Source organism: Phaenicophaeus curvirostris, chromosome 2 (assembly GCF_032191515.1).
Source record: "Phaenicophaeus curvirostris isolate KB17595 chromosome 2, BPBGC_Pcur_1.0, whole genome shotgun sequence".
NCBI lineage: Eukaryota > Metazoa > Chordata > Aves > Cuculiformes > Cuculidae > Phaenicophaeus > Phaenicophaeus curvirostris.
In genome coordinates, this window is record NC_091393.1 from 124,337,825 (window position 1) to 124,354,944 (window position 17,120).

Sequence of the window (17,120 nt, forward strand, 5' to 3'; positions counted from 1 at the left end):
AAAGCCTTTGCATTTAGATGTTATTCACTGGGAGCACTCAACCATCAGTATAAGTGCATCATAAAACAGACAAAAAGCTGTAATTTGTACCAATTGGCATTTCCTGGGGTTGTTGAGGCTGATTTTTGTCATGGGCAATGCTTTAAGCGGAGCAAATAGGAAGCTGATAGGGTCTTTTCTACAGAATTTCCCACTTTCGACCTCTCCTTCTTCATGCCTGTAAGAAGTACAGCACATATTTGCAAGCGCCTCCAGATCAGCAGTATCTAGGCCACTAAATAAAACCAGCCTGAATTTGAAAGGCTTGCAGCACCCATTCAAATATCTAAAAATTAAACCAGTTTTGACAAACCAGTTGTGAATCTTAGCCACTGAGTTCAACCAGGTGCGTTTCTAACGCAATGTTCCCAGGCTCTCTGTTGCATCACCTGGAAGAAGTTCACATCTCTCCAGTTCTGCAGGACCTCGGGCTGCCAAACTGGATCATTTTCTCTGTTGCCTAACACCAGCCCTCCAAAGCCCTCAGAGATGGGCTCCTTCTTTGTGTGTCCTGTTTGTCCACGCAAAAGTGTGCGGATATCAGCATGAAAGGGATTGCTGAAGATGCTGGTTTTCTCCAAAACACTAATAATTGCTTCAAACTGAGCAGAACCCTCTGTTTGTTCAGTCCTGGATGGGGTAAACTCTGCTAACTGTCAGTCTTAAACTCCCCAGTGTCCACTCTCCCTCCTTCTGTTTTGTAAAGGTTTATTATGGACGAGCCTTGCTCTCAGGGTTTGCACAATGTCCTTGGTCCTGTCCCAGAATAAATCAATCGCTGCTTGACCAAACTAGCAGGAATTTTGTGGGAAGGGAGACACCAAGCAGCAATTTGGGTTTTTTGGATTTTGTTTTTTAATTACATTTCTGCGAGTTGAATTAATGGGTTAAGTACAAAGCTCCTGCAAAGCAAGTATGCAAGGGTCTGTCAAGTTTGCTGGGGCTGGATCTGCTGTCCCAAGCAGCCCTGGGTGAAGCTCCTGGAGGAACAGAGCTTGCTGTGGAGAGTCGGTGGGCAGCTCTCCTGCTGCAAACGCATTTCTCTGCTGCTCGGCTTCGGTCCGGAGAGCTGCAGAATTTTTTCTCCTCTTATGTAATGGTCTGCTGGTGGCTTTGCTTGGAAACCCTATTTTTTTTTTTTTTTTTTTCCAGCTGGAGGGTGTCAGAAGCCCCATCCTAAGCATCTTAGGTCACTCAGGGAGCTGTGGGCCGGGGGTGGGGGGAGAGGTGTCAGGTTGTGGAGCAGCAGAAGGGAGCAGCTCACTCCCCTTCCCATCCCTTTCTTCCCCCAAGCCCTTCCCGGAGTCACTCTCCCCCTTGCTCAGGATCACGGGGCAGCTCTGCCTGGGCGACCTCGGGCTACCAAGAGGGAGAAGGGGCGAGGTGGCAATTCGGGATGGATGCTTTGCCTGGAGGGATGCTCCTGTTCCCCCCCTTCAAGGACCGCAGCGCGGCTGGGGCAGGGCTGGGTGATGCGGGGAGGGATGCAGCAGCCGTGGGACCAGGGGAGGGATAACGGAGCTGGGCAGATGATGCTGCTGGGAGGGGGAGAAAGCTTCTCAAAGTCTCCAGGCAATGCTCTCCCTCCACTTGCAGCCCGCGGAGGGGTCGGGGGGGGGGATGTTAAAATGCAGCATCATGGTGAAATTCCTCGTGTGTGCGTGTGTGTGTGTGGAGGGAGGGCAGCTTTGCAGCAGCAGCAGAGCCGGCAGCGCTCCCAGGGCGAGGGGGGCAGCCGGGAGGGGAGGGGGAGAGATGCTCGTTGGCTGGGGAGGGGAGGGAGGAGAGAGAAAGGGGGGAAAAAAAAAAAAAGAAAAAAGAGAAAGAAGGAAAAAAAAAAAAAAGCAAGGAACCCCCTCTCCTCCCTCCTCTGCCCGGTCCCTTCCACCCCCGGCACACACACACACCCCATTGATCAATATTTGGCTGTCTTGCTGCAACTTGCTGCAGTCTTTTAAAGGAGTAGTGGAGAGAGAGGGAGAGAGAAAGGGAAACTGGCAGGAAGGGGTAAGGAGCTACACATGTCACATGTGCTTTCTAAGACGGCCAGGAGCATCTGCAGGCTGGATCTGGTGGAGGATGCTGCGGCAGGTGATACACAGAGGGCTCCAGTCGTTTTTCTACAAGCTGGGCTTATTCGTGAGCAGGCACCCGGTGTTTTTCCTCACTGTGCCCGCAGTCCTGACCATCATCTTCGGCTTCAGCCTGCTCAACCGCTTCCAGCCTGACACTGACCTGGAGAGCCTGGTAGCCCCCAGCCACAGCCTGGCCAAGATCGAGCGGAGCTTAGCCAGCAGCCTCTTCTCCCTCGATCAATCCAAAAGCCAGCTGTACTCGGACTTGCACACCCCGGGGAGGTATGGCAGGGTGATTCTCCTCTCCAAACCCGGAGGCAATATTTTGCATCAGGCTGATGTGATCCTGCAGATCCACCGAGCCGTGCTGGAAATGAAGGTGAACTACAAAGGCTATAATTATACTTTTTCCCATCTGTGTGTGTTGAGAAATCAGGATAAGAAATGCGTGCTGGATGATATTATTTCAGTGCTAGAGGATCTGAGGCAGGCTGCCCTCTCCAATAAGACAACAGCCAGGGTGCAAGTGAGCTATCCCAACACTAAATTAAAGGTATGCTCTTACTGCATGCTTTTGCCAATTAAAGAGGCAGCACTTCATTTCTTGTCCTAAACAGCAAAGAGAAATATAATCATCTCTCTCTCTCTCTCTCTAAATGTGTGTGATCTGGGAATAAGCTGGAAGGGGTGTCTTGCTATTGTTCTGTTCGAGGAGGGAGGGTGGGGGGATTGTTCAATAACGCACCAGGAGAAACAGGGAGCGAACAGCCTTGGGACCGGGAGACCTTGTGATGCCTTGAAGGGTTCGTACATTGAGAAGAGGGACAGGAGGTCGGTGGGGGGCTGAGAGATGGATTTCACTTTCACCTTCACCTTTTCCACCCCCACTGCCACGGTGGGATAATTTCTCCGTAATATGTGCAGAAAAGTCTATCCTCAAATGCACGGTGAGCTCCTGGCCCAAACCTCCTGATAGAGGAGCTCACCATGCATTTGAAGATAGACTTTTCTGCAGGTGTCCTGCCTTCTTTCTCTTTACCTGCGTGCAAAGACAGGGGAGGGAGGTGGAATTTTTCCTCTTGGTGTGAAATTAATTAACTCTGCTGCTGATGGATGGGCTGGAGCTTTGGGATGGATCCCATCAGCTAGAGGCTTCCAACAAAGAAGAAACAAGGTAAAAGGTGAAAGACGTTTCAGTCCTTCCAATGAAAAGAACAAACAATTGGGTGCAAATGATTTCAGGGCTGTTTCCCAGACACACAAGCACCCATCTGCTTTCTCTCCCATCTGGAGCAATCGAGTTCACCAGGACTAACCTGTTAGGAGCAAATAAGGTGCAAAGTTTGCAGGTGGCAGCTGAAAGTTTCTGGGAATTGCAGGGTGTGTGCATGCTCCCCCAGTAATTGCACCAGAGGCTGGATTTGTTTAACAGAGTGTAACAAGCTCCCCAGCACACCACTTACTCCTGGATCAGGTCATAGGGAAGAGGATCTGGTCCTTCTTGTAAACCAGAGAGGCTCTTTGGGGTTAACTGTCCCCCTTTTGTCAAAGAAAGCATCACTGATGAGGGAGGTAGTGCTTGTGCAACTACTGGACAGATCTTGAAGTTATCACTTGCTTCCTACTGTTCATTTATCAGGAAAAAAGTAAAGCCAGTTCCTGCCCCCAAGACTGATTGATTTTGTTGCTCTTTTTATTTCAGTTCAAAGGGCCAGAAGGGAGTGCTGGGACTTGGTCCCATTGCTCTAGATGTTGCAGTAACTGCTTAGTGCAGAGTTGTGGCTGTTAGGGTCGAGTGTGTGGAGATGAGAAGGTGTCTTTGCTGCTGCTGGAAAGTCTTGAGTGCAAGGAAAGCTCAGAAACATGAATTATTCTGGATTAAATATCCCTGTACAAATTTTATCTTTTAATTTGCCATGAGGACAATCATGCCATTGCAGAATTAAAGTGCTTTCTTTCCATTTTGCTTATTCTTGAAGTCAGGATTAGGCTAGTTCAGTAGTGAACGCTGATAATCTGGACTACCATAATTATGAATCAGCTTTATGCAGAAATAGTGATTTTACTGTCTCAATCCAGATAAATTTTCTTGTGCAAAAAACCTTAACTTAGCAAAAAAACCTAAACTTAACAAAAAACCTTGGCAAAACTAAGATGGGGTCACTTGCAATGTGTTCTTTTACTAGGGGAGTGCCTACAGCTCCTTCTTTTTTTAAAAGATAAAAGCAAACTTGGTCTGGGTTAGGGATTTCTTGAAATAAGTGATCAGTAAATAATTCAGACAGAGAAAGGTTTTCCCAAAGCATACACATCTGGCTAGGACCACTGCTGAATACAAGCCCAGCACCTCCAATCCACCAAGTAGTTCTTGTGTAGCATCTTCTGGATGTAGAAATTAATGTCCTTAAGTACCTGGGTTTAAAGTTTTGCAGAGCAGGCAGCCTTCTGACCACTTCTCAGTGAAGAGAGGTGAAGCCACCAAAATCTGAGAAAAGCTAGTGGTTATGACCTGTTTCCATGGGCAAGGAGAGTCCTGGTGTTGCTGAGTAAAATAAACACACTTTGCCAAAGTTTTTCTTTTTCTACTGCATTAAAGATTCTGTTGTGGGACTGTGTTCAGCCCTGAAGCTGGCCTGGCCTTCAGCTGTGCTGTGACTTCAGAGGCTCACCTCCTCTGGTGTCTTTATCTCCAGCTGCTAGTAATAAATTATTACTTTACATAGATTAATTCACAGAGTGAGCCACTACTCTGTCATCTCTGTTGTCCCATCTACCAAATTACAGGGTTAGGAGCTTGTGGGCAAACAGTTCTTGCTCTCCTTCAAGTCCTGGCCAAAATATTGGTTTAATTCTCAGCTCTTAGGCTATTCATTGACTTCCTTCTCTCTGCACCTATCTGCAAAGACTGTAGAAATGCAGGACTGTGTTGCTTGTTTTGGGGTGTCTAGATGTGTTTAACCAGAAATACCTCTCATGCTGGACCCAGTAAGGTAGATCGATTTCTGGATGATCAGCAAATGAAACAACTGCTGTGGCTGTAGTTACGAGGTATTTAGTTCTTTTTATTTGGGTCATGACATGAAAGAGTGGTTGTGGCTTGGTTAGATGTCATAGAGTGCAAACAAGAGGGTCAAATCTGGCTGTGTTTAATTCAGTGCAGACCAGCGTCCGTCACACTCATCAGTCCGTGTCCTTGGGAGCTTTCTCAGATAAACTTCCTTGCACCATAATGACTAGGTTGCCTCTCTTTCTCAAAGGACACACTGCTTGGTTAATACAGGTAGTTTTGCTCCATCTTGTTCTTTTAATAATGGGCTCAGATTGAAAAAAAAAATTAAAACCAATACCATAGGTTTACAAACTGTGAAGATGTCCCAGATCTGCTCAGTCTGCAGTTGACAAGGGTCAAGTGTTAACCTGTACTGGTTTGGGAACCATGATGAAAATGAGCTATTCCAACATCTCTCCCACTCCATCTGGAAGATGTAAAATCATCTTGTAGGTTTTTTCCTTCCCTCAAGTCTTGTGAGCAGCTCTCACTTTGTCCCTCTTCTTGCACCCTGCTGCGACCTGAATTGGTTCAATTCCCTCAGGTGAGGCTGGCTGAAGGCTGGCTGCAGGTGAGCTCTTGCCAGGTCTTTCACAGAAACTTTGTGGGAACCAGACAAGTAAGTTTCAGCAAACGGTGCCAGTTTTGACACCGCTGCTGATGGACTGCAAAGTCTAATGAAACTGCTTGCCTTTCCCTAAGAAAATCTGGCTGTGAAGGGTAATGATTGTTTAATCGTTACTTGCTGTAGTGTTGGAAGAGCTTATAGACTTGAATATATCTGTCTTCACTGCCCTTTCTAAGCCAGGAAGTCTTGGTCTCTCCGCTCGACAGAAGTGCAGAAGGAGATGGCACTCACAGGGGACAGGACGAGAGGGAATGGCCTCAAGCTCCACCAGGGGAGGTTCAGGCTGAACGTTAGGAAAAAATTTTTCCCAGAAAGGGTCATTGGGCACTGGAACAGGCTGCCCAGGGAGGGGGTTGAGTCACCTTCCCTGGAGGTGTTTAAGGGATGGGTGGATGAGGTGCTGAGGGACATGGGTTAGTGTTTGATAGGAATGGTTGGACTCGATGATGCGGTGGGTCTCTTCCAACTTGGTGATTCTATGATTCTATGATTAAGAGTGCAGACTGCAGCGTGGTTTGCCTGAGATAGGTATAAAATCCACTCTGGCAACACAGGGGTCACTGTAGACAAGTTTACTCTTCTGAAAGGCCAGGTGAGCCAAGCTGTATGAAAATACCTGCTCCCTTTGCTTTGGGGATGCTCTCTAGACCATCCACAGCTATTGCTCCACTACACTGCAGTCTGCAGCCCAGCCAGAAGACTGACTTGCCCAAGGTCATGCAGATAGACAGTGGCGGAGCAGGAAAGCAGTGCTGAATGAATGAAGTCTTGATGAAGACTTTTAAGATATGTCCTGGAGCGAGATTACTCATGCTTTGCCCAGAAACAAAAACGCTCCACAATGTTCCTGTGGTTGGGGTCTGGATTGTGCCCTAACCACGTAGACTGAGCAAACTACCCTAAGTACTGACCCTCGAGACAACAAATAGTTACACCACGAGCTTTAACAAATCCCAGCATCATTTTTGTCAGTTAAGACTTCCAGGACAGTGCCTGGACATGGCTTGGGAAGCAGCATGGAAAAGGCTCTATTCCCAGTTGGTACATCTACTCATTTCAGGAGATAACAGCGTGTATCTCCTTGGGTGTGTTATGCCCCTGACCCTAGGGCCAGAGTATGATCAGAGACAGATTTTATTTATTGGTATAGACAGAATTATCAATTACATTGGAATTACTTCTTTTGTACTACAAGATATGAGGAAGGAGGTTGGTTTTGGCCCTGATTTGCCAATCAACCCAGTAAATTTACTGTCCTTATCAGGAAAAAGAAAAAATAAATCACTACAAAGAGTGATATCTGAACAGTCCTAACCTGGAGGGCGAGGGGGGGAGAAGCATGAAAACGGGTTTTCAGGTATTTCACCATTACTGTTTCTATTCATGTTTATTTGCTAGGTCGTCTGAGAAAAGATGACAACTTAGAACTTCTCTGAGATCAGAATGAATATGACAATTACTGGTTAAAAGAAGCTTTTGTAAGCAGATTGGGTTTTGTAATACTGCCTTCAATTAATTAAGTATCAGCGACTTATGAAAACTAGGCTAAACAGCAGCCAATAAACCAGGCATCTCTATTACCACATTTGTGATAAGCTCATCAGCTGGATATTGAATCGTTTATTGTTTAAGCAGAAAAGTTACTTGTGTCTTGAAACCTGTAATTGCGGATCTGCTACTGGGCAGATTCTCATTTTTAACTCACGCTGCAGCTGTGCTTTTAAATGAATCATAGAATCATAGAATCATAAAATCATAGAATCATAGAATCATAGAAAGGTTTGGGCTGCAGGGGACTTTAATGATTATCTAGTTCCAAACGCTCTGCCATGGGTGGGGACACCTTCCACTAGGTCAGGCTGCTCAAAACTTTGCTCTGTTTGCATTCATGGAGTCTTTTAATCCCTCCTTAGATGACCCTGAGGCCCTGACCACCTCCATGGGACAGAGAGGATATTAAGACCAGAACCCACCTGCCCCAGCACATCAATAATATCCACAATCTGATTATTCCTTCAGTAAAGTTGGTTCAAGTACAAGATTAATCTGACTCCAAGGACCAGATGCTTCCTCGGAGAAAACATGTTTCCGTACCAGTTTATGATACCTCCTGTCCCAATCCAAGCCTGTGGCTTAGGATCCTGTGAAATCTCTGTGGCTGCTAATCTAAATTAAAATAATAAAACATGAGCAGGGAAAGGATGAAAAAGAGGAAGGTTGGAGGATGCAGATAGTTTTCATTTCAGCTTTTCAGATCAAGACAGGATAGGACAGACTGAGTTTGGAGTTGCTGCTCAGCAGTGTGAAAGCAGGCTGAAAATATTCATAAAATTTTCTGACTTACAGTTTGAGAAAACTTTCTTGGAAAAAACAGCAACAACAAAAAGACCCTCTTGCCATTCCAACTGTGTTTCCATACTGTCTGGCAGGACTAAGAAAGGGTCTTTGCTCGCCTTGCCTGGAGGGTCTGGGAGAGCTGGTGTCTGCAGCAGGTTAGCTGTGCCCTTATTGGGAGATGTCCCTGCAGCTATCAGCTATTGAGAACACAATCAGACAGCCTGCCTGCTCCGTGTTGGCAAGAAATGAAACATTTCCTTGCATTTTTAAGAAAATTTTCCGTTCTTTCCTCTGCTTAATACCTTAGGAACTGTCTCTTCCTTAGTCTCTGCTAGACCAGGTATTAAGACACCTCTCCTGCCTAAAAGGAGAGCCAGACTATGAGCACTGAATGCACCACAGGCACAAAATCAGGTTAACCTGTAAAAGAACGGGCTGTCCCAACATAAACAAACATCAGAAAGAGAGCAGAAACATATCAAAACAAGGACAGGGTTTAGGATGCTCTTTTTGCATTGCCGTTCTTCAGTTATGAACTTAACTTTCCTTAAGTTATCAGTCTCTGGGGTAAACTCTTCCTTCACCCCACCAGGACCATAGGTTCATTGTGCAGGGGGTTCATTCCTTGCCACTGAGCAGCTGAGAGCAGCGACCACATCAAAGAGTGCAAAGAAAATATTGTCCTTTGACTTAGATGACCTTGCTCAGCTGCTTCGTGCCTTTCACTTCCAGCTATTCCACTCTCCAATTTTGTCAACACTTGTCCAAAACCAGGACAGAGACGTGGCCTTTTCTGCAATGCCAGGCCTTCTGGAGACCTTGCTGTGATGTGAATAATAATAAAGAAGAAATTGGAAGGTTGTTTGAGAAAGAGAAAAGGATGATGCAATCGCGAGCCCCTTCAGTTAGGAATGACTGCTCACCATGGTGGAGCTGGGATGGATGTCAACCACTTGGCAAGGCTGGAAACTTTGTGCAAGTAGCTCTTTGGCATCTTCCTATGATAGCTGCTCCTCCGTGGACAGAAAAGAAAAATATTTCCTTTTCTAAATATTCAGTTAACAGTTGGCAGTGTTTCTACAATGACATAATATCTTCTAATCTCAACCATCGCTATGCCTTTCCAAAATGTCTTTTGATCCCATTAGTGTACTGGCTGTATGAGTTGTTGGAGAGCTTTGAACTTTACAATGGATGGGTATTTTTTGACTTTACGATGGATGGGTATTTTTGATATCTGTAACAAGAATTAAAATAAATTCAGATACTGCCACACTAAGAAGGTGGAAAAATTCAACCTTAGTAAAGAAGATGTGTCATCATCCCAACCAGAGAAAGATGCTTTAACAGAGAGGAGAAGAGAGGAGATCCTTAAAATAACATTAACTGATTAAATATGTGTGTTGTGGTAGAAGTGAGAGGAACATTGTTAGGAGAAAATTAGATCAATAAAATGTCAAAAAAAGAACTTATATTATTTATTGTCCTTTTAAAGTATGTAGGTATGCATAGTGCATACATATCTTTCTTAGTTGTAAACAATGATGTAGGTAAGGTTGTGCTAGACATTTTTAAAATAGTTATCTAAGAACAAAATCTAAATTCAGCCTTTCCAGCCTTTAAGAGATAAAAGAGCCCTGTACAGAGCTCTGCACAATTATTACTACAGAAGTCACCGTGAGAAAAACCTGCTGACCGGTATTCTAGGAGAAACATATTGAGTTATTAAAATTGTGATCTTGTTTTCTACAGAAAGCCTTTAATTTATGCAGACCCCACATCCGTTGCATGCTCCTAGTGCAAATAGCAAGACACACCATGTGTGCCTGGGACGTGAGCTGAAAAGCAGCATTAAATACAGATGAAAAAAAGTCTTCAACAACGTAGGAAAGCAGTTGCTGTGTGTGATGGAAAAGAGAGGGAAAGACAACAGGAGGTAGAAAGGGAAAGCTATGAAGTATTTTATACCTCTGTTTCTCATGATATTAGTCCTGTTCTCTGTTTTCCTACCTACCAAATGTGCTTACGTGTAGAATCAACAGTGAACGAAGTTCATGGTAGTGGGGTATGAGGGATCCTACAAAAGGAGAGAGCGGGAGCAGAGCTCCTGAGCATTGCAGAGATGATCACATGCAGTGGCACATGCCGTTGCCCCAGCCCTGGATTCACTGAGTGTGAATTAAATACACATTTACACTACTTGGGCCATTTGGGAGCAGGATCTTTGTGTGAAGTACTTGGAGATCTTTGATGGCACTAGTAGGCGTGATCTGGAGTCAGCAGAAGGATTTCCAGTTTAAAAGCATTACCATCTCAAGGGTAAACTAGGAATAATTTGTTGGTGGTCAGCTCTGGTACAAGGAGATTTTTCTGCACCTTTTTTGTCTCCTTAACCCTGCTTATGTGTTGGTGGGTAATTCCTGCCAGTTCAGCATGCCCAGCAGTGGCTCTGTGAGATGTCAGACAGCCCTCCCACCTCTACGAGTCGACCAGATCAGCTTTTCTCCTTGCTTCTATATTCTGGCATCGAATATGCCCTCCCCCAGTCCACTCTGTTAGTAAACTGGTACCACAGCCAGAGAGCTGCTGGGAGGATCACAGGTTGTGAGACCAGCGTGTCACTACTTGGTGAATATTGCAGAAAGGTTTTGGTATGATAAAGATTTGTAACTATGGGAAAAATCAGTAAGCACGTAGGATTATGTTTCCTCAAAGCATACAATGGCAAGTGTTTTAGCATCTCCCAGAATAATTCTTCTTTTAAAATACCAACTGCATAATCCCTAAAGATTGAGAAGGCATGTGAGAAGGCAAAGGGCAGTCTTGCCCACCTGTCCCACCCTTTTGAACACGATGCTGCATTGCAGAGACTTGAATTGTAACGTAGCCCACTTACCTAGGTTACACAATTTGGGATTAGAGATCCTAATGGGTCAGCCCACTACAATTAATTTCATTGTGTAGTCAGTGGGAAAAGTGGGAGGTGCCACTGAACACCTCCACAGGGAAGCCCAGACACCTAATGTGTATCCTTTCCAATATATAAAGAATATAAACAGCGCCTATAGGACCAATTCAGTGGGCACTTAAAACTTGTGCCCAAGTTAGGTACCTAAGCAAGACAGAAAAGCTGCCCTCGTGTAAGACAGGGTTTTGCTTTTCTTACACCTTGCATAATTGTTTCCACCAGCGTTTAACAAGTGGTGTCAGTGTGTTGGGGAAGTGTTATTCTTACCACAGGCATGCTGTATTTTTGCATGTGTGTCAGCAGCTTTGCAAAGGGTGCTACGATTCGGAAGTGGCTGTAGAGCATTTCAGTGGTGTTGTGCTGAATCATGATTGCCAGTGCTGCACGTAGGGTGAACCCATAAAATATCAGCTGAATCGTTTTCCATCAGAAGTTACAGTACCCTTGAAATCAAAAGCATCTGTGAAACGATGTCTACCTTGCCTTTAATTTTGTCTTGAAAGAAGAAAAGAGAAGGGCAGGTTCCCACAGTTTCATTTTGATGTGTCCCCAACAAAATGGGTTTTTTTTTTGTGTTGAAATAGTTCTTTCAAAGCATTCTTTAAAATTTTTTTCCAAATATTTCATTCTTGCCATAGACTAGAAAGTAAATCGGGGAAAATAACCCATTATTTTAAAAGGAAAAGTTTTCCCATGCTCAAACTTTGGGGAAGGTTTGAAAATCACAGAGAAATGAAGTTACCAAACCAATTCTCCCTGCGTGGCTGAGGACATAGCCCAGTCCCCATGGACATAAGTGTAGCCCTCCACGGGTAGCTTTGGCTCTTGTGATGCCATTTTCCACTATATCCAGGTATCTAAGGCACCGTATTGATGGACCAAGTGATCCTTGCCTCCCGTTTCTGGAGCAGGTTTAGTTTGTAAGACAATTTGCTGTTTGTTAAGAAGAAAGATGTTGTTAGCAGTACTTCATTATGCAACCCAATCTCTTGTTTGACAGGGCTTGTGATTTAAATATAAATCACCCTTTTCCTAACCATTTTCCAGGATGGTTTCTTAGAGTAGATGTTGATTCATTAACTAAATGCATTAACAAATTCAGTGCTGAGCAGATGCAAGATGGAAATATTTATGTGCATTTTTCTCCTTAAAATTCACACTTCAGTTTGCTCATGTTCTCAATTCCTGTCTTATTGAGTGAGGTTTTATTCACAAAGTATAAAACATCCTTTCACAGAGATTGCACCACAGGCTTTTGGATCCAGATGTCAGACCACTTTTCTTCAGGAGTGGCTGGAAAGTGTGCTAATAAATGCTCCACCAGTGGTGTTTCTTTGTTAACTAGCATTAATTTTCCCAACCATAACTGATCTTCTATCTATGCATAAAAAAACACTGGTCACCAAGCTGTTGCATAACAGATTTATCATTATAAATTGTATCAAAGCTGGGACAGCAGCAAAGAAATGTGAACATTTCTGAAAATTTACAAATGTGTCTCTAATCCTTTCTTTCCTCGGGCTTCAAGATTAGCACAAGAATTAGGCTCTAGTTATATACCCAAAAATAAAGTTCACAAGCCTGACAAGCTTAAGAGCTGCCCAGGTCTCATAAAGAATTTAATATTTCATTTTTGAGAAGTATTTAATTTTAAAAGAAAGGGTTTTCTTTTTTCTCCTAAAAGAATAAAGCTTGTATGCTTACAACTTTTATAATCTTCTTGCCTCTAAGTAAAATTTTTTGGAGGTGAGAGAAAGAGGAGGACATCCTTGATAGAAAAATATGTGTTACATAAATGCAACATCATGCAATTGCATATATTCAGTGGTCTTTTTATCAGAATATTCACCTCAAAAGGGGAGTTAAAGCAGGTCATTTGTCACTACTTTATAGATCTGAACAATGCTCCTTTAGGAATGATTCTGATACTTTTTGTGGAAAATCCAGTTAATCTTTGAAGTAGCAAAAATGGCAAGGAAAACTAAAGGAAGAATAATATATTTTTTTTTTCATTTCCTGTAGAGTAGCTAAATAAAAGGTAACCAGGATAGAGAATAACCCAGAATGAAACTCAGTGAAACTCAAGTGCATCCAGAAGTGATAGGACAAGTTTGAATGGGGTCTTGTCATGTTGCCTCTTTAATGAGAATACAATGGACAGAAAGGACAGCGTTTCAGATGCTGTGAAGAAGCAGTTTGGGGCATAGGATGGTGATTTTGGTGCAGGAACACGTATTCAAGAATTCATATTCTGCTGTGACTCGGATCATCCTCTCCCTTATATTGATTTTCCCATCATAAGGGAGAGCTGTGGTGCTGAAGGAGAAATTCAGTCAAAGAACTGTTGGAGTTTTACAAGCAATCTCACGTCTCTTCCTTGTAACATCAAGAGGTCAAAGACGTAAAAGGTTTATAAGGTCAGTCTAGCCCATTCCCTGGCTTGCGCAGGATTATGAGGAAATCCTAATAGACAAATTAATGTAGATTGGCTTGGATGGGAAACCAGTGGGTTGGAAACGGGCTGAAAGGCTGTAAACGAAGAATCATGATAAATGATAATATAACAAGTTTATGGAAGGTATCTTGCAGGGTATCTGGAGAATTTGTGTTAGGTCTGGTCTCATCTAACATCTCTATTAATTATCGGGAAGTGGAATTAAACTGCACAGGAATGAAATTCACAGATAATATTAAACAAGGAGGAGATGTCAGCAGCAGCTGAGTCAGAGAATTTACACAGACTGAACCGGAGCAGTTAGAAAGCCAAACAGAAAATAAAACAGTTTTTTGTAGAGTTTTCATTGCATTCTGGTCCCCAAAGGGCAATTTAGGTTCTTCCCTTGAAAAAGATTCCTGTGAGCTGAGTTTTGCAAATGTCAAATTGAAGATTCAGTGCTTAAATGATATGACCAAGGTCAAAGACAAAGCTGATGTGAAAGTTTGGATTTTGCAGTCCCCACAGAAAAGGCACTTACTTTTTCTTCTGACCCTGATGCTGCTTTGCAAGCGTGGAGTTTTCAGTACTCCGTGTTGTCCTTCACCCTTCACCTTCTTGCAGATCAAGTGCTGCAGGACAAAGACAACTGCATATGTTGAGTTTGAGCAGTGCTTTGGAGGCTCGAGATAATATGTTAAATAATCAGTGAAGCCCTGATAGATTGTTGCTTTACCTTGTACCCTTTATTATCTTTCTAGAATGAAATCAGTCTCTTGGAGTTTTGTGCTAACTGTGTGGGTTTTGGATGGGACAATCTTGAAATTGTTTTGCCAGGTCGTGAGTCCCAGCACTTCAAATTAGAATATCTTTATACCTTTTAATGTCATAAATTGGCTTCATTTTGTCCCTGTTGATTTTTGCCACTCATTAATTATACTCTGCTTGTGCCAGGGAAAAATTCTCATAGCAGTCAGTCTTAAAAGTCAGTTGAGCAGGATAGTTAGAAAAATGTTCAGCTGGATCATTTCGACTATTTTTTGTCCCGCTTGAGTGTGACTGCAGACCAAGCCTTTAGGAACAGGTTGGTGATATTTGTGAAATGGATTGTGGAGTCAGGAACATGAGCCAGCAGTGGCCCAGGGGGCCAAGAAGGCCAATGGCATCTTGGCTTGGATCAGAAACAGCTCTTAGCCTGGAGAAGAGGAGGCTGAGGAGAGACCTCATTGCTCTCTATAACTCCCTGAAAGGAGGTTGTGGAGAGGAGGGAGCTGGGCTCTTCTCCCAAGGGACAGGGGACAGGACGAGAGGGAATGGCCTCAAGTTCACCAAGGGAGGTTTAGGCTGGACATTAGGAAAACAATTTTCACAGAAAGGGTCATTGGTCCCTGGCAGAGGCTGCCCAGGGAGGGGGTTGAGTCACCTTCCCTGGAGGGGTTTAAGGCACGGGTGGACGAGGTGCTGAGGGACATGGTTTAGTGTTTGACAGGAATGGTTGGACTCGATGATGCGGTGGGTCTCTTCCCACCTGGTTATTCTATGATTCTATGATTCTATGATTCTATGATTCTTTTCTTGACAAACGTCCGCTATGTCAGGGCGTTTGCTGCTGTGAATGGTCCCTGGTCTGGTCTGATGAGTCAAGCTGTGATCCTGCCCTTCTGCTGAGGGTCTGTGATGACGTGCTCATACAGAGTCATGGTGGGAAAACTCATCCCAAAGACCAGAGATGGGATATACTTCTTCTGATTTGAACTCTTTCATTTGGCACCTAATGTAAATGGAGCCAATGTGCAATCAGAGGAGGAGAGGGTGAACCTCCAGAAGCAATGCATTTCACTTTTTCTGAACGGCTACATTAGGCAGGGATGAGCTCACCCTTCAGGGAGACATCGTGTACCAGAGAAAGAATGTTCAGACTATGCATTTACCTTTCACATAGTTAAAATTAGGAGAGCTGAATCCCACCACACATTCGTTTCAAATAATACACACGCATGCATAAAAAGCTCCATGAAATTTCCATACATATGGGAATATACTAAATTTAGAGATCTTTATAGCAAAGACTTATGCCAGGTGAAGCATTTCTGGATGACCTGAGGAATGATCTGCTTTTGCACTGACTTCAGAAAAAACTTCCCAGAATTATTTCACAGGGAAAACCAAAGCTCCTTCTCGAGTCCATCGCAGCTTTGTCTCACACCAAATCTGTGACAGGGCTTTGAAAGACTCTTTTTGGACATTGGTATTAAGCAGTTGCAAAAGAACTAAGATACATTAATCTGAATAAGGGATTAGCTGCCACTAGTGGAACTGGAATTAAATGCCATCCTCCGGCAAAATAGATTGCCAGATACTGGCTGTTTATTGCAGCAGCAAGACTGAGATTTTGCTAACTACTTGGAAGACAAATGCTGTAGTTCTGTCATCTCATGGTGTACTTTGCCATTTGATTACTCTTTGGCTTACTTTATCGGACTTTTTCCCTAAATATTTATTTATTTGAAATCAAAGGTGGTTGGATAACACAAGGTCCCACCATCTGCAGCGCTTTCGTTTTCCTTCCTGTTCTGCCAGAAGCAAACCAATATAATTTACAAATTTGCTTTCCACTCCAGAGCACTTTGAAAAGCCCTTTTTTAAAAACCGGTATTACATGAAAGTTACTGTAAAATGCTTATTTTGGGAAAAAGGTTTGATGTCTTGCAGCGAAACATCTCAGATGAGTTGAAAAGGTGGTTATTATCATTATCAATGAATATACTATATTTCTTCCAAAGTGCTTACACAAAGTAACTAAATATTCATCTTACTTGGTATCTTGAACTCATTCTTAACAATAGAACTACATTAACATATAAATCTAGCAGCACTTATAGCCTAATTTGAAGCATTTAATAAAGGTATTTAAATAAGGGTTTGGGAAATTGTAGGCTTAAGAGGACTGAAAAACTTTAACAATGAGATTCAGCCCATTTAAGATCAAAATTTCCCTTTGTGTTGCCCCATTTTTCTCTTCTGCTCCAGCAGACAGCCTGATAGCCCCAGCATTTCTGACCCAGCAGGTTCTGGTAGGCAGTCTGGCTCAGGACCTCCGAACCTTATTTCTGACTTCTCACGTTTTGAGTCCTGTTCTACCTGAAAAGGCACATCCAAATCAGAAACTCCGCTTGGAGTTAATAGCAGCTGTGTACTCGCACGAAAGGACAAATGCTCATCTGTGAAATACAGCCACCTCGAGGATGAAGCCATTCAGGTGTTGCACAGCTGACACCGCCACTCCACTACGGGGTTTGAGCACAGGAATTAAAGAAACTTTGAGCCAGCTGGCAGCAAGGAGGGAATGAAATCTTTTCTCCTTTTTCTTTTTTCTTCCCATTGAGTTTGCATAAACCTGGATGAGTTCTCCAATCCAGTTCACTGCATGCCACACGCACTGCTGCTCCCCAGCTTGGCAGGGAGGGGGTGCAGGCTCAGGAAGGAGAGGGAAGGGACCCCTCCTTTGGAAACATCACCAGTTGCTACTGTGAAATACAGCAACTAAAGGAACTCCTGCATCAGATGAGAAGATGTTGGAGCATGAGCAG

At 43.7% G+C, this 17,120-nt stretch overlaps 1 protein-coding gene across 2 annotated transcripts in view; it reads left to right on the forward strand.

The window, feature by feature from the left end:
• The first annotated feature begins 2,029 nt into the window (after window positions 1-2,029).
• PTCHD4 (patched domain containing 4) overlaps window positions 2,030-17,120 on the forward strand; it is a 79,512-nt gene continuing 64,421 nt past the window's right edge. Inside the window, exon 1 of one of the 2 annotated variants that reach the window (XM_069851083.1) lies at window positions 2,030-2,667. In XM_069851083.1, the coding sequence (XP_069707184.1) occupies window positions 2,068-2,667 (600 nt within the window). In that variant the 5' untranslated portion in view covers window positions 2,030-2,067. The remainder of the gene's footprint in view (window positions 2,668-17,120) is intronic. The other variant, XM_069851084.1, reaches the window with a different exon arrangement.